At 39.4% G+C, this 22,579-nt stretch overlaps 1 protein-coding gene across 1 annotated transcript in view; it reads right to left on the reverse strand.

Moving 5' to 3' along the window:
• The window catches only part of zmat4a (zinc finger, matrin-type 4a), a 164,689-nt gene that overhangs the window by 130,228 nt on the left and 11,882 nt on the right, over nucleotides 1–22,579 (reverse strand). The window contains exon 2 of the mRNA XM_053325597.1: nucleotides 8,155–8,256. Within this exon, the coding sequence (XP_053181572.1) occupies nucleotides 8,155–8,256 (102 nt within the window). The remainder of the gene's footprint in view (nucleotides 1–8,154; nucleotides 8,257–22,579) is intronic.

The raw sequence follows: 22,579 nt of genomic DNA on the forward strand, positions 1-22,579 counted from the left end.
TTAGGGCTGGGTCTCAGTGGGATTAGGCAACGCTCACCAGCTCCTCCCAGGGCGATCCCCAAGGCTTTCCCAGGCCAGGGGAGATATGTAATCCCCTTTAGTGTGTTCTGAGTCTGCCCTGGAGTCTCCTCCCAGTTGGACATGCCTGGAACACCTCTAGAGGGAAGCACCCAAGAGACATCCTGAAGGAAACTCATTTCAGCTGCTTGTATCCACAATCTCATTCTTTCGGTCACTGCCCAAAGCTCGTGACCAGCAGGTGAGAGTTGGAATGTAGACTGACTGTACATTGAGAGCTTTCGGCTTCAGGAACAGCTTCTTCTTCACCGCAACAGTCCAGTACAACACCCACATCACTGCTAATGCTGCACCAATCCACCTGTCAATTTCACGCTCCATTTTACCCTCACATGGAATAAGACCCAGAGTTACTTGAACTCCTTCACCTTTTGAACTGCTACCGGATAACTATTTAAGTCTTGATATTGTCTGATAATGGCAAATGCAACTCCAGATGTAATTTTAACTTTTATTTTGGTGGCGTACTCATTTGGGTCTTCAATATTCCTCCAGGTCAAAATCTAAAAAGGTCAGTGTTTTCTATTACCTATTAACAAACACCATAATCCAATTGCAAACACAAGTGAACATGACTGCCATTAAACCTACAAACCACAGCAGGGTAATTAGAGTTAAGAAGGTACTGAGCATCATTATATTTGATGATGTTCTGTAAGGTTACACTGTATATCTGCTGAACTCCTGCACTCCCTCTCTTCCTCTCACAGGCCGACCGAGACAATTGCTTTACGGTCAGCGGGACTAACAAAACAGCACATAAAATGTTGATAGGCGAACTCATTTTGCAATGTATCCAAGATAATGGAAACCAATTAGTGAAGACATGAAGTAGACAAAGAGCACAGGAGTCAGCCAAACTACAACGTGCAGCTGAACGAGGCCGCTATCATTACCCTGGCCGACTGCTGCTTCTCTGTACTGTGAGGGGAATCCTGATTTAATGCACTAAGAATACAAAATGTGAGTCTGGTGTGAGTACTACAGCTTTTGTATTGTGGTGGCATTTTGCAAAATGGCTCTCATGTATTGAAAAATACCAGTTGACAGGCTGGTAGTTGACTGGGAAATGAGATTATTGGGATTGAAGCGGATCCAATACACAGGAGATGGATGACGCTGTGCTGAAGGTAGTCTGCTGTGGTGTGTTTAGTGCATGCAGCTAAACCACACTATTTCTGGCCTCTCTTTTAAATACTCTCTACCTGGACACTGATATATATCCTGCTGCTGGCCTCAACAGATTCTATTAGCATTTAAACATTCAATTTACTCAACTATAAAGCTTATGGGAAAAAGAACAAATAAAAGGCATAAAATGTCCATAAAAACATACAAGCATACACAAGATGGAAAAATAAAACCCATTTGATAATAATACTAAAAGTAAGAATGTACTTCTGTAGTGGTAATTTGAGACTTAAGCAAAAACTAAAGTAAAACTAAAGTATTCTGCCCTATGTACATAATCTATAAATCGACGCCTAGGTCTCTGACACCAGAAGCAAGCAGAACCTCCCTTTCCCCTATGGACACAGACTCATCATTAGTCTTGATTAACCAAAATAAGGCTTTTTCAGCTTACCCCTTTTTAAAGTCTTCCCACTGGTTTAACCTCATGTGAGTCTTTTCTGTTTTAGGTACAACCTGCTGCTACTGTGAGGGTTAAAAAACACATGACCTCAGCAACCACATTACATAAGACCTGATAATAATAATAAAATAAGATTCAATAAAGTGAAAATTCAGCTAAAAAAAAACATTTCACCATATGTACACCATCTATGAATCAATGCCATGAGCATAACATAACCTCCCTTTCCCCCTCGGACACAGACTTACCACCGGTCTTGATTTGTTGTACATTAGAAACCTTTCAAGTACAATTTTGACATTTCCTGGATTCAAGATTTTCACTCTGCTATAATTGGAAAGCAGGTGTGTGAGGACTCTGAATGTAGATGCCCTTTAAAGCTGTGCTAATCAATACTTCTGTATTAATAATGGATGCAATGACTGTGGGGTGAGGATCTCTTATAGTGAAAAATCCACAGAGACTTATCACCTCACATTTGCAGTTCCTCTCAACTGTATGGAACGTTTCCGCATGTTTCCGCTCTTTTTTTGTGTGTGTTTTATTTTACTGTTTGGGTTCACTTTAACAGCTCTCGTTAATCTTGTTTTCTGTTAAAAATCCTGTGATGAGCCTGTTTTAGACTACCGGTCCAGCACTAAGCAGCTATAGAGCCACACACTTCCCTGAGAAGCTGGTGAAGACCAAAAACAGAGCTAAAAGTCGAGTGAATGTTGGACTTAGTATTGACAGATGGCCTCTTAATGACAGGTGGATTCCAAATTAATGTAAACTTTTTTTCGTGGTCTGCAGAAAGCATAAACTGTATGTTTATGTGTGTTGGCACCACTTTTAATAAACTACTGTATACTGAAGACTTTAGACCATATTGCCGAGAGACAGCCCTGTACGTGACGCTTTTGTTGACGTTGTTTCTGGAATGGAGGCACATAACAATGAAGTAGCAGCATGAAATGAAAGCGAAATCAGACAACAGAAGGTCTAGGTTTAGTCTGAAAACCTGTTTCTTTATAAAAAAATTCCACTTCAGCCAAGTGAAAAAGCTTTTTTGCAATACTTTGGCTTTTTATTTAAAATTCTGAGAAGTCTGTATTTCTTGACTTTGTGTGGGAATACCTTTGAAACAGAACATCGGTATAAAATATTATGCATTCACTTTTGAGTTGAAATATGTACCATTGTCAGCTGCTGTAAGAGCAATAGATCTGTCTGACAACGGTTCCTCGATATTTAGAATTCCACATGCAGCACCCGTACATTACTACTCCCACACTTTGCTTAATGACTCCTCGCTGGTCACTCCCCACTCTATTTTCTCTATGAAGTCGCAGGCAGTAGTTTAAAAAGAAAGCTCTCCTGAGGTCGCCTTGCAGCAGGGCAGGGCAGCCTGTCAAGGGAAGCTTCGTCGGCACCAAATCCAGTACACATGCAAAGAGACGGATGCATAAATTAACAAGAGCCACACGAGTCTTTGAACTGTGAACCAGAGGCCGCTCTGATCCACTCCACAGAAGAGCGCTGGCTTTGAAGTGTTTGAAAAGGAGGTTTAAAGATCAATTACATCTTCAGTCTTTTCTGTCACATGAGGACCGCTTCAACTCCGGGAGTTTAAAAATTCAATTAACAGCAATGTCGAAAAAACTCAAAGGGACATTGACTTGATCAGAGATCAAGGTATTAGTGTGAGTTAGACGACCTGTCTGTCAAATATGTTTCAGTTAAGCAAGGATGTGGAGTAAATCTAAAGGCTTTAGAAACTTTTCCATCTGATCAAAGGAAACTCAGGAAAGATTTCAATATCACTTCTTTTTTTTTTTCCAGTGATGTCATTTTTAAACTCATTAAGATATACTGCACAGATTCACATATAGAGGTCATCTAAACCACATGCAGTATATCCCACTTCAAAACACACAAGATAACTGATGCTGTCATAATATGTGCATCTACTCACATGGGAATATTAAGTGAAATCCTTTGAGACTTTGTGTTTGTGATGTCAAGTGCTGGTTGATAGGATTCTGATCATGCCTGTCACCCAGTGTGGGAAGCTCTAGCTTTAGTCTCATCATAAAGGCCTCAGCGTGACTCAAACAAACAAACCGGCACTGTACGACCTAGTTTCCCCAATGTGCGCTCTCAAAGGCGGGAAGAGAAACCAGACCGTCACAGCCTCCTCCTGCCTGCATCCCACTCCCCTCCCTTCCTTTCCTTTCCCTTCCCCTCTCTGACATCTCTCCAAGAATTATGCAGCTTTTTTGTCGTCTCGACGCGATGAATTACCAAAAATGAGCTTCCACTGTACTGTACATGGCTCGCTGTTATTACTGTAACGTATATCCACGTAAACGCCTAATTGCTATTTTAACCGTTGTTTTATTGAGATTTCTGTACTTCCTAATTGTTTGAGGTCACACATACACTACTGCTGTATGTGCAAAAATAGTAATAATTGGAAAATCTACCAACAAAAAGTCATTAAGAGACAAAGAAAGATGCAGTTTGTTATTGTACAGAGTGATGTTATTTATGTTTTTAGTTCTCTTTTCTCAACAGCGTCGTAGTTGTCAGTTAGACCTCTTATTAGGCCTGTCACAATATTATTATATCATATTATATTATATTCAATTATCATTATATCGGTGGTATAAAATGATCTTCAAATGACAATAATATCGTTTATCGTGATTATTTCTGAGACAATATATCGTCCAATAAAAGTAGTTATCATGACAGTCCTACCTCTTATGAAGAAACATATAAAACTCCAGTTACACAATTCTAAATTAACTTTGTAACTGATTGTAACTGAGCTAAGTTCTGTAAATGTATAGAATATATGAACATTCACTGTATGTAAACATTTGACATCGTGACATTTTCTGTAACAGACTTCTAAAGCATGTCATCATTTGAAAATCACATTATTAAAAGGTGATATATTCAAGAGAAATCCTTCAGATGGCTCTAAACACTACCCAGATAGCATGCGAATGTGGGCCACTTGAGGCAATGATCCGGCACTGTAGGCATTCTTCTGGCCCGGACAAAACAGACGTGAACCTAAACTGGCCCATGTAGTAAATGCTACATGGGCCAAATATCACAAAACGAATATGGCCCATCTTTGGCCGAAATATGGCAAGTATGGCAATGACTAATCCGGATGTGAGCCTAAAGAGGCCCACATATAAGGAAACATACTTGGCCCACCTTTGTTGAAACATATTTGGGCCAGTCTTGGCCGAACTGGTTTATTTGGTGTGTTTTTGGTTGACATCTGGCATTGTGATGGCTTGGTTATGGCCCACTTTTGGCAAACATGAGCAGACCGCCCAAGTGCCATCATTCCATGCTGTATGTGGGCCGGATGAACATGTCAGGTGTGGGCCAGATATGGGCCAAAAGAATTTTGCTATCTGGGTACAATACCCATGAGCATCAGCTGCCGTTGCTGCAGTATGCGGTAGAATCAGAGCTGTTGCAAATGAACAACTCTTTGATGTTGCAGCTTTGAACAAAGTACAGTGTTACAAATGCCAAAATCATCCAGAATTGACCTGAAATTCAAAAGTGAATCGATTGAAACTTTTCTCAACAGCGCAACCTTTAGCTTCCTCGCGTCACTAGCGGCACATGTGAGAGAATTTGAAGCTCGGTAATTGGACGATTCACACCTTATATTTTTATGTACGCAGTCTTGTAGCCTTGTAACCTTTTGGACTTTACAAAGAACTAGATCTTTCCTTACACTGTTGTTCACCTCTTGCACTGACGATTTAACCAGGCCGTTTAAACCAGAGAAGTGCTGTCACGCTGTCTGTGCAGAAAATGAAAGCAACCTTTTACTCATGGAACAAAGAGAGCCCCAAAAAGCTTCTCTCGCTTAGGAACTCTATTATTGTTACTACAGTGCTACAGACTGAGATGCACGTCTTTTAGAAAATAAAAGATTTTTTTTAAAAGACATCATCTAAATCATATTCTTAATATTCAACAAAGCCAATTTGATTTTATTGTCCCTGCTTTATCGAGTGAATCAAACACAGCACAAAAGGAATAATTATAGACGATCTCTTCTCAAGTGCATAACAACCATCTATATATGAAAGAAAGTTGCACTTCCTTTTATCCCATCTGTTTTGCTTTTTTGTTCTAGCTCTCATCACCATGACCCAAACTTGTCATGATGTATTAGACCCCCACTGCGCTTAAAAACAGAATCCAAAAAATGCCCCCCCTCCCCCGTCCCCTGTCTCCAGGAAGGCAACAGGCCAAGTGCTGTATTCAGCATTCAACACACAATAACAAGATGAATATTTGATTTGGATTGGAGCAGCCACTTCCTGTCTCCTGCGACGCCCCGAAGAACAAAGCAGCTCTCCTGTAACAACGCGGACAGTTAAGACTACTTTAAATAGCACTCTGCAGCTCCCGGGGCGAGCCCCTCGCCCCTGCAGGAAACCCTGTTTGACTTATTAAGAGTTGCAGGAAGAAAAAGTTGACTGAACAAACTAAAGTGAAGCAAACTAAGAACAAAGAGAGGCTGTCAGATAACATTAATAAATCTTTCCTTTGCTTTGATGAGAAGAGATTTCACCTTAACAGCTTCCTGATCTGTGTTAGGAACAAGAGAAAAATCAATGAAAATACTAAAACCACCTCAAGGTGTCTAATTATTTGCTTCCGAGGGAACAACAGCTTTCAGTACGGGGGGCAGCCACTTTTTGCAAATACTTAAGAGTGGACTACACTGTCTCATATGAGTCCTTTCAACTCCTGTTACTGCAGATGTCCAACAGCAGCGGGGCCTGCGGTCACACTCGCTGGTCCTATAACTCAAAGTGACAGTGAGTGAGAGGCAGCATCTGCAGACAAAGAGAGTTCCACAACCTGACAAGGCTCAGGCAGGAGGAAGGAAAACAACTGGCTGCTGCACTCTTCACTATGCCTCCAGCTAAATCTCAGCTTTATTGGTGTGTGTGTGTGTGTGTGTGTGTGTGTGTGTGTGTGTGTGTGTGTGTGTGTATACAAATATACAGTGAAAACACACCTCAGGGCAGTGGAGATGAGCAGGCTACCTACAGATACAAATATGAAGCTCACACACCAAAGCACATGACTAAACTTGGTTAAAAAGAACACAACATTACCAGCTTTACTTCATTTATAATGAAATTGTTACGTTATTGGCCGTTATTACATTATCAGCCTAACAACAACTGCTATGGGTTTCCATCCAGATGTTGCACAATTTATTTCTAGAGAATCTGCTATAGAAAATGTGTTGTTTTCATCCACTTACTATAAATATTGGAGTTGGAGCATTCAGATATACAGAAGAAGAAGAAGAGGGCTTAACAAGAGATGTAATTAAAAGAGCGCCAATCAACTTCAGATGGTAGAGAACATGAAAATGTGATTTTATATTGGTTTCATGCATTTATTTGATGTAATTAACAGTAAACTAATTGCTTCACACATATCTAATGTTTTTTTAACCATTTTTCATCTCTTCAGTGAAAGAGGCATCACTCTACCTTAAATGTGGATGTCATTATTTTGTCTGTTTAAATTCTACTGTCAGCATTTTGCTTTTATCTATATACTATATACTATAACTTTTCCACCTCTTTGCAATATTTCCAAGATTCTTTTGAATTTTTCTGCATTTCCACTTGGGGTTTTTTTGTGTTTTTTTTTAATGCATATGAAAAAAGTAGGAAGGAATCATGCTTAATAACACATGAGAGTCACGAGCTAGGGGAGGCGACGGTGAAACGATGCTAACGCTGTTTGACAGCATTACACCAGTGGGCGCACTTTTATGGGTTTTTCTCACCACGAGAGGACGCTTCGCCCAGAATATCCGATTATTACAACAAAATAAAAAAGGCAATGAGACACACAAAGTTTGATTATTGTGGTGTAAAAACTACTGACTACTTTATACATTTGCAACCACGTTTGTTGCCTCTATTCACACATTTCTTCAATTTGGAGAGTTAAAACCCATCGTACCATAGGAGAGCAGGGCGCCACACAAGTGAAGGCTGTGCTTGTTCACTGTAATTATACTAATGTGTCATAATGAATATGGCAGTGATCTACTGGTGCTGCAAAGCAACTCAGAACACCTTTAATATTTAGAAATGATACATGTACACCACTCCAAGGACGAGCAAAGTGGTAATTATAACGCACATTAAAATTCCATCACTGTCATTACTAGATGTTCCATTGTCGTTCTGCTCTGAAGTGAAATGAGAAAATAAGTGGGTAAACTCAGGTGGGTGTTGTGTGTTTATTGACAGTGTGTAAGCTGCAGGGCTCAGATGTATAGGTCGAGCCGAGCGTCTCCCGAGGTAGAGGCGGAAAAACGGTGCGACCCCCGAGCCTTTCATTAGTTTCATAAGAGTGTGGTGTGTCAGAGTGGTGTGTGTGCGTGGTGTAATGTGAGGAGGTGGGGGTGGGGTCTTCACCTCATAATGAGCGACTCTCTGTGACTCGGAGATGAGCTGAGCGCTGCACACTTTGCAGTAGCTGTCTGTGAAAAGCCCTTGGTCCACTTCTGTTGACTTCATCTGGAGAAAGAGAAAAAAACAGATGCAGATGTGGTTACTGATGTGGAGTTTAGAAAGAGTTTGAAATGGAAAGGAAAAACTGCATTTTTTTCCCTACATATTTCATGAAAACAATATTTCAGCCTTACACAGCAGACCTCATTAAGGTTGGCCCAGGAAGCCCAGGTTTACTCCATATCATCTGGGTCTACATCAGTCCAAAGTACTCCATTAAGTGCTCATGTGGCTGCAGGTTTTTATTCCAACCAAGCAGGAGCTAACCAGACTTGACTCATTTAATCAACTGATCTCAGTCTTCAGACAAGTTGATTGGTCGAAACGTGTGTTCTTAATTGGCTGGAACAAAAACCTGCAGGCACGTTGCCCTTTGTAGAATAGTTTGGACATGCCTGGTGTACATAATCACACAAATGTGTGTGAGATTGCACAACTGAAGTAGAATATTAACTATGACTCCATCCTCCATGATGTGGAGAGATTCTGTGTCAATCATTGACTTTAAAGAAGGACTGGGTATCGTTTAAAATATGATGATACCAATCCAAGTAGTGATACCGATAGCAGCTGAGTACTTCATTCGATACCCATTATTACACATTTAGTACACTTGCTTGTATCCAGTGTAACAGGCGTGTAGTGTAGTCAAACTTTAGAGTGTTTAGGTGGCATCTTGGCTGCTGAACTGCTAAGCATGCTAACTCAAATTCACCACGACTTCACCACCACAGACGAGTAGTAGCTGCTGTGGCAGTGGGCCAATCACACGTCACATTAAATCGAAGAATGCTTGCCTTAATTGGCTGTGAGCAAGTCCATACAAATAGTCATATTTTCTAGCTCTGGGTGCAAAAAGGATTGATTGCAGGTATCGTTTGATGGGAGATGTTCCCATCCTGTTTATTGTTCCTGATACTTAAAAAGCTTTACCAAATTACACACGAAAAGTACCTGGGGTACTATTATTCAGCCAGAGAAGTATTTTAAGGCTGGAACCAATGTTATTTTCTTAATATTCTATTGAGTGTCCAATGTATAAAATGCCAGAAATCCTGATCAGTATTCCCTGAAGCCGAACAGCTGTCACGGGAATCAACCAACTAATCATCTCATCATTTCAGCTTTAAAGCACTACTATGCATTGTGGGTTTAATAGTGGCCCAAAAGGAAGTTCATCACCAATTGGTAGAAAAATACTTTAGTTTAAAAGTTTTGTGCATTAACTATTCACACAAAAAAAGCAATCTGATATTTGTTGTCATTTGCTGTGCGGCTCTGCGGGGAGCTAAAACAAACCAGCCAAGATGTAATACAGCAAGTAAACAATCATCTAATCATTCCACTTCCATTGCTGTTAATCAATATTTCATCACCACAAGAGAGAGAGTTACAGACAGATGCTGAGCAACTTCTGTGAGCAATGAGACACAAAAAAACAAAACATTTAATGCCGTGATGAACAAAACATCCCACTCAAACTTCAGCCATAATTATATTTGAAGAGGAGGAATATATAAGTAGTTTTTCCTGCAAATTCATTCAAATCATACGACAAAAAAAAGAAGCTTTATTTCCTTTTTTTCACCCTTCACGGACACAGCTGAGCTGTCTCCGCTTTCTATTACGACCGGCTTCCATTAAGAGCTCGCATTTCATATTTGGAAGCAGTCAGGCTCAACTCATCCTCATTTACTCAGGCACGTCTTCATTAGGAGCAGCGGGTCATGTGAGTAGGAAAGCGGACTCTCTCCCACTTGTTGAATTTTCACTGAAAAAGGTGACGAAAAAGAAGCTGATGCTATTTATTCTTCACTTCTTCATCTGATTAGACTCCTACATAGTTTTCACATTAACTACACACTGGGAGTAAGTTTAGCATATTGGATGCTATAAGCTGGAAGGTGAATCGTCTACTTTCCTCACGTCATTTCCTGATGATGTGTGAATTAAAGATGAGTTCTGTGGGTTGGAGCCACTTCACAACATGTTGATTTTAGCCTGGAGCTACAGGTATGGTGAATAATACATAGGAATATTACAGCATAGTCTATGAGGAAATGGAAAATAAGTGAAAAAAGTAACATTTTAAAGTCTTAAAGAGTTCATGTTGAACTTTTGAGGCCACAGTGCAGCTGTCAGTGATAGGACATACGTTTTGTGACACATGCAGATATTAATACTCAAGGTAAATACTCTATTTTTCAAGCAGCATTGTATCATTACAGTGTGAGTTGTATGTGCAAATGAACAATGTGTTACTTGTCTGTCGTTTGTTGAGTGACACAAAACTATAAACATTTGAACTACAACAAACAAGTGTTATTCCCCTTTTTACAGTTTCTTTATCATGGGTAGTGCTACTCCACCTCATGTCATTTGAGTGATCCTAGTTTAGGCTAAGGGCCCATTTATGCTCAACGGACGTACGAAAATGTATATGTCCTTTTCAAATGAGGTCACCGTCACTGCCCACATACTTTCATGTGTCCTTTACGTTGGCATGGATGTTAGCCAATACATCCACCAGGGGGCAGCACAGAGTCAAAGGTTTACGACAACAACAAACTCAAAAACAAACATGGCGACTGTGGAGGAGATATTGATAATGTTCCTCTTGCATAAAAGACAAAAACGATATGTTTAAAGTTTTTAACCAACTCACACAACCTTTCCTCCAAAAAGTTCCTCCATTGTTATTTCTTCTTCGTGTCTCACTAGGGCTACGTATCGAGTAGTGACAGCAACACTGCCCCCCCCATGGTTTCCAGTGGTACTGCTCCGTTTGGTCCGTATCCGTAAACTTTATGGAAACGTACAGAAATACGGACAAAATGGCTAGGATCATTCTATTATATGTAAGGTAACATCAGACTTGACTTAAACATTGCTTTACTAAGAATCGAATGTAAGTTTCTACAGATGCATTATGGGAAATGGAGTATCCAGCCTTTCTAGAGATTGACTCCACTAGGCGGTCAGACTCTGCAGTACAGATTTTGACTATTCTTGATTAAAATGTCTCTCTTGCAAGTCCTGCAGCACTAAATCGCTGGTTTGACCCTTGAAATTAACTCCTGTTTAATGTGGGCAAGCCCATATTTTATACATTAACTACAGTATATTAAAGCTAACATCTGCCTTGACACACTGCTAAAAATCTCAGTATGAAGCTGATTTCATGTCTCATTGATCAATCAATGTGTATTATTCATTAAATCCATATAATCTTCCAGTTGCTGACCTTTTTTTCTCACTTTCAGCATTAAGCATCACCTCTCCAGGACCTTGGCAGTGAGTTACAGCAGGATGCCTCTAAGCTGCTGCCCCCCTCTGCTCTCTGTGCTACGCAGCAGCCCTGGAGGCCATGACCAGACTGACGGAACAAGGGTAAAACATGTCAGAGGCTGAAGTGTGCGCAGACAAAAAGGGACTCCGGAAGAAAAAGAAGTATAAATAAATCAGTGACGCCGCTCTCCTCCTCAGTGGTGTAATCAGTGAAAGCAGCGCTGTCTCCTATTCAGATCGTACAGGACAAACAGCATAAACGAGCAGCTCTGAGAGCTCTATCAGCTCGCGCCAGAGTTGGGCCGCTGCCTGTTTTTTCACGAGGGGTGCACAGATGCTGAAAATGAATGATTAATCACCCTAAATTCTGTTAAGAAGCATCAGAGGCAACATCAGCAGGCAGGACGATGAGATGCAGCAGCAGCAACAGCGGCCTGGAAAAATAAAACAGCTCTTATCTCCGATTTTATTTTCCACAGATGGAGGAAGGGTTCATTCAGTCCTGTCATTGTGGCGTTTTGTATTTTCTGCTCGGTTGGAGGCTGGATTGTCATGACCCTTGCAATGTGGAACAAACTGATAAAGGAAATGAACAGTTTGTTGATTGCCCTCGTAGGTCTCAATAATGCGTCATTACGCTGCGGAGCGAGAAGCGTTTAGCTGCAGCCATTGTCAGAGATCTGACCTCTGACCCCTACTTTTGTCTGCGTGTACAGTCAGTTAAAATAAAGAAGTTTGTTGTTGTTGTAAACAAACTGGGTCAAATTTTCATATTTTTAGCCATACTTTCTATCAGTTGGGAACAAGGTGACACCCAAACAACAAAGTCTGACAGGTTATTACAGATTAGAACAGATTATCTTAAGCTCTCCAACCTGTTCATAGTGAGGTGAGTGTGGGTTATTGGGGTCAGTGCTTTATGCCTTTTATCTTCCCTCCTCTGTGACACCTTTAACTGGCGTTTTTTCATTCATGTTAGCTTGTAGCTACACTGCACATGCAGATGCAGGCATAAAGTGGGGTGCTCGATCAGACTGACTGTTGACCTACTTTAAAAAGATACACAATAGACCGGGGCTGCAACTTTTCAGTATTGATGGATCTGCTGATTATTTTCTCGATTCATCTTTTGATGTTAAGAAAGAATCACATTATTATTATATTAGAGTACATGGTGACATCATCAAACACAACAATATGAAATTCACTACAATGTAGAACAAAGAAAAGCAACAAATTCTCACATTTGAGTCTGAATCAGGAATGTTGGTTTTTTTGGTTGAAAAATTACTTTTACAATTAATCGATTTTCCAGATAATGGCAATTATTATTATATCATGTATTGCTCAAATACAATCGGGAGTCTGCATGGGGTGTTTTATTTTGAAAGTTGACCCTAAGTTCTATGCTGTTTCTGTGTCTGACTTCCTGCCCAGCTCATTCTGCTCTATGGAGCTTGACACAGCTTTGAAGTGGCTTCTGTTGTAAATAGACTAGGCGCATATGCATTAGTAGCATCCTCGGATGTCTTAAACAAGTGTAACAAATCAGAGAACCACAAAAAGAGATGCATCCAAGAAGCAGCAGATGGGATCACAAGGTAGATCCATGACTAAGGTGGTTGCATCAGAAAACTGCACCAAAAACAAGATTTACAGCTGCTATTTAGTTGTTCTTCAAATGAGTATTCAATTGGAGATGTCAGATGAGAGATATTTGCAATAAATCTATTTAATAACTTCACCTTGCCTTCATTTCTGCTTCCAATAAGTTCAGTTAAAACAATCACAGTAAGCTGTTGTCAGCAATATTCTTAGTACAGATTGAAATAAGGAATCAAAATGATGCATTTTGATTCCTTATTTCTGCAGTTTCCAATCTGTGCAAACCTTTGGCAGCAGCAGCAGCTTGCCTCTGAGTGTGTCTGTCACTCAGCAGCAGAGGTCCTGCTGAGTGTGAAGTACAGCTCTCTAAAGAGCAACCAAATTAACACGTCCCTCTCCTTGGTGATCAATTCATTAAGCTAATGGATTTTACTGTCAGATATACACCGCTGTGATTGCAGGAGGTCAACTCTCTTAGAAATGAGACACTGAGAAAAATATTAATTTTCACTTGGTGTAATTAGATAAGGGGCCAATCGTAAACCAGCGGGCAGGGGGGTTTCTCTCTACACAATTCAATCATCAATATCTGGTCTAGGCAGCTGGCTGTCGATGTCAGTACAGCCAGCCTCTCTCTGCGTAACGCTGTGAACTCATTACAGAAGACGGCAAAGAAGAGTCATAGAGGGGAACGATGCAGTTCTCCTCAAGTTGATCAAATGAGCACAGAGCTGACTCGCTTCTCAGACCTAGTCAACACTTTTTACTGTTGGTCTTTGGCTTTGACGAGCTGGCGGCAAATGGGACGAGAGGAGCCGAAGAACACAAAGCTGAGGAGGGAGGAGGTGGAACACAGAGATGAAAGGGGAGGTCAAAGCGGTGAGGGTCCAGCAAATGTTGCAGCTATGAAAGGTCAATTGTAATTCGTTATGGAGTGGTGTTAAGCCGGGAAGCTGGACCAACGCCCGAGTACATAGATGAGCCGGACTCGTACCGGCCTTTTTGGTAGGTGTCCTCGCGGCTAAAGAAAGCGCTGACTCTGAACTCTGTCCAGACACAAGAAGACTGACTTTGATATCAACTGTAAGCTTAAAGTTACATTTTCAACTTGGATCCTTTTTTTCTCTTCTTCATTGTCCATTACACCAACGAATCCTGACAAAAATCTCTTGTAATAAACTCCAGTGGAGACTCTTGTAAGGGTTTGTGTTGCGTGGTGATGCCTTTGTGCTTAGCGTTTCATTTCCCTCTTTGGTTCAAAGTCTCAAAGCTTTTTTCACCCCTGCCCACAAGCCAGAATTACTGATGGGTCAGATATGACAGAGCTTCTCTCCCCTTTTGTTCTCGTCTCAGCTGCCCCACACGCTCTGTACAGAGAGGAAGAAGCAGCAGGGGAAAGAAGTAGGAATTCTCTACAGATACTTTAAACCCTGATGACCGATCATTCTCCTCGTTAACTTTCAGTCCTCGGACAATAAAACTGCGCATACTGAAAATCTTTTATTCATCCACGATCTTTAAGCTGCTGTTCCATCCATGTGCTTCCACATCAAGGGCAATACTATAATATATGGAGTGCAATACAAGCTGCAGGGTACTGTACACTCTCAGGATTATAGTCTGTATTTATTGGCATTTATATTTTATGTATAATTCTGTTTCATTATCGGTGCTCTTTTTACCTTGAACCTATTGCCCTTTCCTTACTTCATGTTCAGTATGGCATGATTGTAGATTCATGTATTGACTGCTATGTTAGTCAGTGTACTGTATATGACAATAAAAAATCTTGAACCTCGATAAGGCGTGGTCAAAAGTGTGCTTTGCTTCGCTGTGCTTTGCATTAAGTAATGCAGTTAACTTATCTTATCTTATCTTATCTACCAGTTATGCTTCATGTATTCATCAGCATAATTGACGACCAGTGGAGATAATAAAACAGCTGAAAACCTGTATAGGCAACTTTTTTTCACACAAATAATTCATTAGGAATCGATCAGACCAATAAGCAGAATAGATCATGGCATTGGTATCAATAAAATCTTATTGATTCTAGGGCTGAGCAATAAATCGCTTGCGATATGGAATAAGTGTTGTCTTTTCCTGTTCCTGTTAAAGGCTGCATTACAGTGAACATTTTATTTTCTGAGCTTAAAAGACAGTTCTATTATCTGCCTTTATCCACTTCGTAATTATATCCACATTACTGATGATTTTTTATCAAAAATTGAATTGTGTAAATATTTTGTGAAAGCACAAATAGTCATCCCTACAATATTGTCAAAATATTGATGTTGAGTTATTTGCTTAAAAATATTGCAATATTTGATTATGTCCATATCGCTCAGCCCTAATCAATTGCCATCCCTAGTAATGTTTACCAGCTTGAATATCTTAGCTTTGCATGATATTTGGTAAAATTAGCACTGAACACAAACTACAAATCAGTCAGACTTGAATATCAGTAGTTGTTCTAGTCATTTAAATGAAAATAGTTGGGAAATTGGAATTTTTTACTTGATGATGGTGCTCAATTCAAAGTTAAGGGATCACCAAAGTCATTACAGTTCATCCTAAAGGAAGGAAAGACTGTGTGTTAGAAAGGGTTCATGCTATTAGGATTTATCCATTTACCAATCAACTGACTCACATGCCTAAAAACAACAATGTAACCTTTTATCCTTGTCCTTGCTGTTACGGGTGTCTGCCTAACACTGCTGACTATTTCCCTACACTGAGCAATGATCTCATTTAACCAGAGTAATATGATAACTAAATGTGTTGTCTCCTCCTTACTTCATTTAATTTAGAGCGCTACTATATTCACTCGGGGGTGATTCAGCGCCTCCCACGCAGACACCTCGGATTTATCTCGTGAGAAGCTCTTGTGGCGGATCATCCCCAGACTGTTCTCTCCATCATTAAACTGTCGGCAGAGCTGCAGCAACAGAGCGCAGAGCTTTAAAAGAAAGGGGGAAAATAACTTTTTTTTTTTAAAAGGTCATGACTGACACCAACGCCAAACACTATCCCAATTTGCTTTCAGCTATAAGTTAAGCTTCTTAAAAGAAGGATGTCTTCAAGGTGCAACACATTTATTGTGGTCCTGTGCAGAAATACACATCAGTGACAGTTCAATATTTTCGTGGCACACTTGTTGGCATAACCTCTGAATTCTTCTGTCATTCAAATACTGAAATCTTACATATAATTGGCACTGAACTAATATTTTCACTAGGTCATATGCACAGTCACTGGACTTTCCCATATTAAACAACACCTGATGTACAACAGCTATATAAAACAACATTTCTGTATAAAGCATTTCTATGGCATCTGAAACTGTAAAGAACATTCATATCCCATATTCACATAAGGATGTCAAGTTAACAAAACACAACATAACATAAATGGATGTGACATCACATTTCCTAATAAAGCAGTGACACCTACAGCCTAACATAACACTACAGCCAGGTCTTACTTGGCTGTCTAACTGACCCAATGTATTGTGTTTTTAACACTGAATAGAAATAATATCAAAATGACGTCAACAGACGAGCTGCTAGAGTTTAACACTGGCGCTTAACACTGCATAGAAATCACATAAAAATATCTTAACAGGCTGCTAGAGTTTAACATAGCACTTAGCACTGTACAGAAATCACCTGAGACGGCTATTTAAGGTCACAGACGTTAAGAGCTAGCACGCTAACATTAGCGCTGGTCGTAGGTCTTTCATTCAAAGTAAACACACACTTCCGCCCACATACATCAATATTTCCCTTTTCTCTCACATCACAACACTGTCTTAGACAACTTATTGATTATTTCTGTCATCCAATAATACATACCTGTGCAGAAATACATATACAACACATCAGTGACGGTTCAATATTTTCGCGGCACACTGGTTGTCATAACCTCTGACTTCATCTGTGCCCAACACTCCCTGCGTGTACGATCATAGTCTATGTGTACGATGCTAGACTCGAGAGCGCCCGCGCCCTCTTGTGGCCATTCTACTGTAATTGCACAGACTTAGTTTTAACTGACTGCCACGGGAACAGATTTATAAATAATCATGTTGTTTAAGTGATTTGAGTTTTAAAATGGGGGTACACCAGCACATTAGGTGGATGTGCTTATTTAGTTACACATTGGCTACAGTCATTGTACCACCATGAAGAACAAGGAAAGCAAAAACCTCTAATCTTCAGCACTGACTGAAGATAACAATTATAATAATAACTTTATTTATAGAGCCCAACCAATATATTGGTCAGCCAATATTATCGGCCGATATTGACCACAGATATATCGCTATCAGCAAATGTTGTCCAAAATGCACCAATATTTTTTTTATTATTTTATATTAAGTTATACAAGCAGCATTTTATGTACGTTTTTATGCTTTTTCTTAATTCAACTTTAATAAATGCATGTTTTTTTGCTCAGTTTTTTGGTTAAAATCTCCTGTCTCCATTACAGGTCTTTGTCACAAGTAGCCTAATTGATATCCACATTTGAGGGATTGTTACAAAATAATGCTTTTATGTATATATTCTGTCCATAACATTATCAGCCAATATATCAATCTTTTTGTTCTCTAATATTGGTATCGGTACGTGCCCCTAAAATCCAGTATCGGTCAGGCCAGGTTTATTTATATTGCACTTTTCAAAACTATGCTTCAAAGTGCTTTCCATGAAATGAAGTAAAACATAGAAACATCATACCATAAAAACAACTAAAAAGGCCTTTGTATAAAAGTGAGTCTTAAGAAGTGTTTTTTTTAAAGATGAAGAGATACTCAAGCAGCGAGTTCTGCAGGGGCTTCAGACAGGAAAGGCCCAAATCCCCCTTGGTAAGAAGATGGGCAGGAGTCACTACTAGAAGATTCTTGTCTGAGGCAGCATTGAGGCTCATAGGGGTACCAGCAAAACCATAATATAGCCAGGGGCCTGACTCTGTAAGACCTTGAACCTTATCAATAAAAACATGACTGAGTTAGACACATACAAAGAAAAAGTTCCCCCTCTGCCCTGTAATCCTAAAGCACTCAAAAAGCACTCTCTCCCTGGGTCATTACTGAGTTTAGGAGATGGAGGACCTTGTATAATTCATGACAAAGAGACTTTAATTTAAGCAGTATTAAACAAGTTATAAATTATACAGCAGCTTAGATAGAGCTTTTGCTTCTGACCTGCAACTCCTGGGAGCCAATGAGTGTCCCTCAGGTGGAGATGGAAAAAGTAATCAGGTTATAACAGATTAGTGTTAATTAATACATTACTATACATTACTCTAGTGTCAAATTTAAATAAGGACAAATTGTTAATATAAAACTCTTCCTGGTGTTACATTTCTGAGATTTTATGCTGGAAAGTTATTGACACAAATCAGAATGTCCTTGGCTACCCTTTCCTTAGACAGACCTCTGTGGGTGTCCTGCGTGCCAGCTGGATGAATTACTATTCACTGGGCGCTGGACGGCCATTCAATGAGAGAGAGGAAATCAGTCTTTGGTGAGAGGGGGATCCAAAATGAAAAAAAAGAGGCAGAAGATGAGTTTTTTGAGGGATCAGGCTTGATACATTTTTGGTTTCGTCTAATATGTATCCACATGGAGCTTCAAAGCTTTGATTTCCAGCTACAACAGAGTAAAGTCAGGTGTCTCTTTGCTGTATTTCTATCAGCCACATTCATGTTGGTTGACACTTTCATCATGGTTTGCATAGTTTTGATTTTTATCACATATAAAAGCTTCCTATCTTCATATTAAAGATGAAGATAGCGTGCTGCAAGATATGCTAATAAGCTAACAATGTGAAGTGAATGATTGGTTGGACAGCAAGTCAACTCATCAGTTCAACTCACAAGAGTCGAGTTATAAAAGCCATAACTAGACAATCTAAACTGACCTGACTTAAGACTGGCAAATGTGTCCAACACTGAAAAACAAGATTTGGTTAAACATTAATAATGGTTCCACAATGTAGAGTCTAGAGTCGTATTTCATAACTGTATAATTAATCTATGATAAAGATTATTAGCTACAAGGACAAACTGACTTTAGATAAACCAAAACACAATTTGCTTGCTTTAAAGCTACGCTAAGCAATATTTTCATATTAGTAATAGACACATGTACCTTACACCTAAAGAACAACCAAGCCTCAAGCCTGCTTGAGGTTTCTTTTTGTTAAAGGGAACCTTTCCCATACTACTATAAAAAATAAAGATTGACTGATTGATTTAGATGGATGAAGGTCAGTGACAAAAATGTAACGTTGTATTTATTAAAATGTATTGACCGAGTGAAGACGGAGTGCAGATGTTCACTTTTTCATTTTTAATGTGTTAACACCACCCATTCATCTATCACTAAGACTACCTAAGTGTAGAACAAGATTTGTTGATGAAATTAACAATGAATGAAGTACATGTAAAGTGTACAGTGAACCCAACTATGTGATTCCCCTCAGCTCTGCAGAGCATTTTAGCACCTTTGAGTACATTGTCTTGATTTTACAATCCACAAACTTTACTGTTTTAGTTCAGTTTCACAGCACTCATTAAACTCCTGAACTCTGATGATCTCACTCTACACCACCTACACAACACTGAGCAGCAGACAACACAATGTTGGCAACTAGCTTTTGAACATAATGGAGCATTTAGCAGCTAAACAGATTCCTCACATTCCTCTCAGCAGTTCTTGGTGACTAAAACTGAGCTAAAATAATAATAATAATAATAATAATAACTTTATTTTGTATAGCGCCTTTCATGAAACCCAAGGTTGCTTCACAATAACAAATGGAGATAAAAAAGGAAGAGGATAAAAGGAGAGAAAAGTTAACACTGGACTTGAATTTGCAAGACCAACAGAAACATGACACCAAATGAATGCTACTGTTTGCTGATAAGCTTGTTGTAATATATAAATGTGTCAATGTTGTATTTACAGCTTGTTCTGCTGCCCCCTAGTGGCCAAAAATCTATTAATGTAGCTTTAAATGTGTTAAGTAGTCAAAACTCTTCTCAAAGCACTCAAGATACCAATAAACACATACATGGACTAAATATACTACACTATACTATACTATATTATACTATACTGTAACTGCACAATTATAAAGTACTCTGGCTAATCAGTCTGGATTCACTCTGATAGAACAACACAAATTAAAAGACGTTTAAATAATGTAATGTCCTGAAAGATTAAATAAATAATAATAATAATAATCCATTTGAAAAATAAGAAGACAGACTGCTGCAATGGACGTCCCTCAATTCTCAGAATAAAGTGACCTTCAGCAATAAGACGCAGACCTGTTTAATAGAGAATGATCACTACACATGGACGAGCGTGGTAACTCATAAATTAGAAGTTACTCGTTCATTCTACATGCAGCGTTACGAGCGGTAAAACTGGCAATTAATCATAGCTGCTGCACACATTAAGACTATCAGCTTTAGAGAGAGAGAGAGAAAGATGAGTGCTAGGAAGAACGTGGCTTTGAGCGACTGTCACAAAGAACTGCTTAAGCACTCAACACACTTAAAGTAATAATGAGGTCCTGTTTAAAAGGTGAAAAAAAGCTCATAGTCAGCATATTTCTCAACAACTTTGACAATGACAAGTTCCAGAAAGTGGGAGCGAGTGTGAATTTATGGCTGCAGTCAAGACTCTACCTGACTTCATATTTTACACTGCCGTATCTCATGTGGGACTGTTATACAGCCATTAGACTATTGGTAATCATGGGAATTGTAGTTACAAAGCATGTTTCCACATTACCACAGGTACTTGATAATAAAATATGTCCTTTCAGTTGCTGTTTAAGACAAAAATAAAGTACTGATCACTGTCATTCTCACACTGATTACAGCTGCCTCTCTTTATCTCCTGTTTCCTGAAATGGATCCAGTTTGGGTCAATATAACACCGTACTACCTATTTTATTTTATTTTATTTTATTCTATTCCTATTGTATACTTATACTGAATGTCCACTGTTGACTGAAGGATTACAGTCAATGCAAAACAACTTTCTTTATTCTTGTAATTGTATGCAGAAGCTGGACACCCAGATCAACCTATACACAAACAACAGATAAAAAGGAAAGCAAGGGAATGCTGAAAACTACACTTTAACTATATTACACTTTTAAATAAAAGCCAAAATAAAAAATAAAGAACAGCTTGGTGTGATGTCTATCTGAGATTTGACTGCTAGTTAGACTAAGCCTTGGTCAAAGTCTTTGTGAAACCCGCCTCTGGTCCTTTGATTCATTATCTTAGACCTTCCTCACAAGAGAAACCACAGAATCAGTAGTTTGAGTCAGTGAGAGTTTCCAAGTCCAGCCACGAGTCCTACACAAAAGTGTATTTTAACATGTATCTAAACTGAAATGTTTTACACAGGTAGCATAGCTCCTTTAAGGAATAGCTCAATGCATAATAAGTGTACAATGAAACAAGAGAGAGAGAGTGTGTGTGACGGTGAAGCTAAAACACGAAAATCACAGTGTACAGTTTAGACTATTTGTCAGTGAATAAATGCTACAACTGAGTTCTGTGTCTCATTTGCCACCCAGCTGAAGTGAAAGGAATAGGCCCTGAAGCTAACAACTACTTTAGCACAGACTCACTTAAGGTGGACCAGCTATTCTCAATGTCTCAGCTGCTCCTCTGAGTTTTGCTCAACGCCCCCGTCCCTCAAAAGGCCTGTGAAGAAAATCAAGTTGAGAAAACCAAAAACCGACTGGAACATCAGCTGTTTGCTAATGTTTTATGCAAATAGTCGACAAAGATGAGAAAAAAGTTCTGACGGGGGGACTGAAGCCGAACTTAATAATTAAATACTTTTAGAACATTGTCTTCTATCTATCCGTCAACCAGTTGACTACAGGTTTTATTGTTGGTACCGGAGGTGGAATGAGATTTTCAGTTATTACAGAGTACCAGTCAAAAGCTTAGACACACCCTCCCATTCACTTGTATGAGAAAATGTGTCCAAACTTTTATTATTATATCGCTGCTCTTCCCAGCTCACTGCAGCTAATCAAATTAACTGCTGTGGTGTTTGTGTTCTCTTTCTGTTTGGGTCTGTTCAGGTCGACTGCATTTTGAATCAAGTCTATTGTGCTCGGGTCTATTCAGGTCAGGTCTGGCTGTGCTCGGCCCCCCTCGGATCAGGTGTCTCTTTATTTTTTGAAAATTAATTCATGCAGGCTGGATTCAGGTGGGGTTTCTCCACGGGTCCATTTCAGACTGAATGCAACTGTTCCAAACATTAACTGAGTGGTTATTATTGAACCATGACAATGAAGGTCCCCTTAATGAGATTTTAACTTAAAACCAGATGTAAACTTAAGTAGTGTCACATTATAGAATGGGTTTCTTTCTCTAACAGTGATGTGTAATG

Source organism: Scomber japonicus, chromosome 9 (assembly GCF_027409825.1).
Source record: "Scomber japonicus isolate fScoJap1 chromosome 9, fScoJap1.pri, whole genome shotgun sequence".
Taxonomy (NCBI): Eukaryota; Metazoa; Chordata; class Actinopteri; order Scombriformes; family Scombridae; genus Scomber; species Scomber japonicus.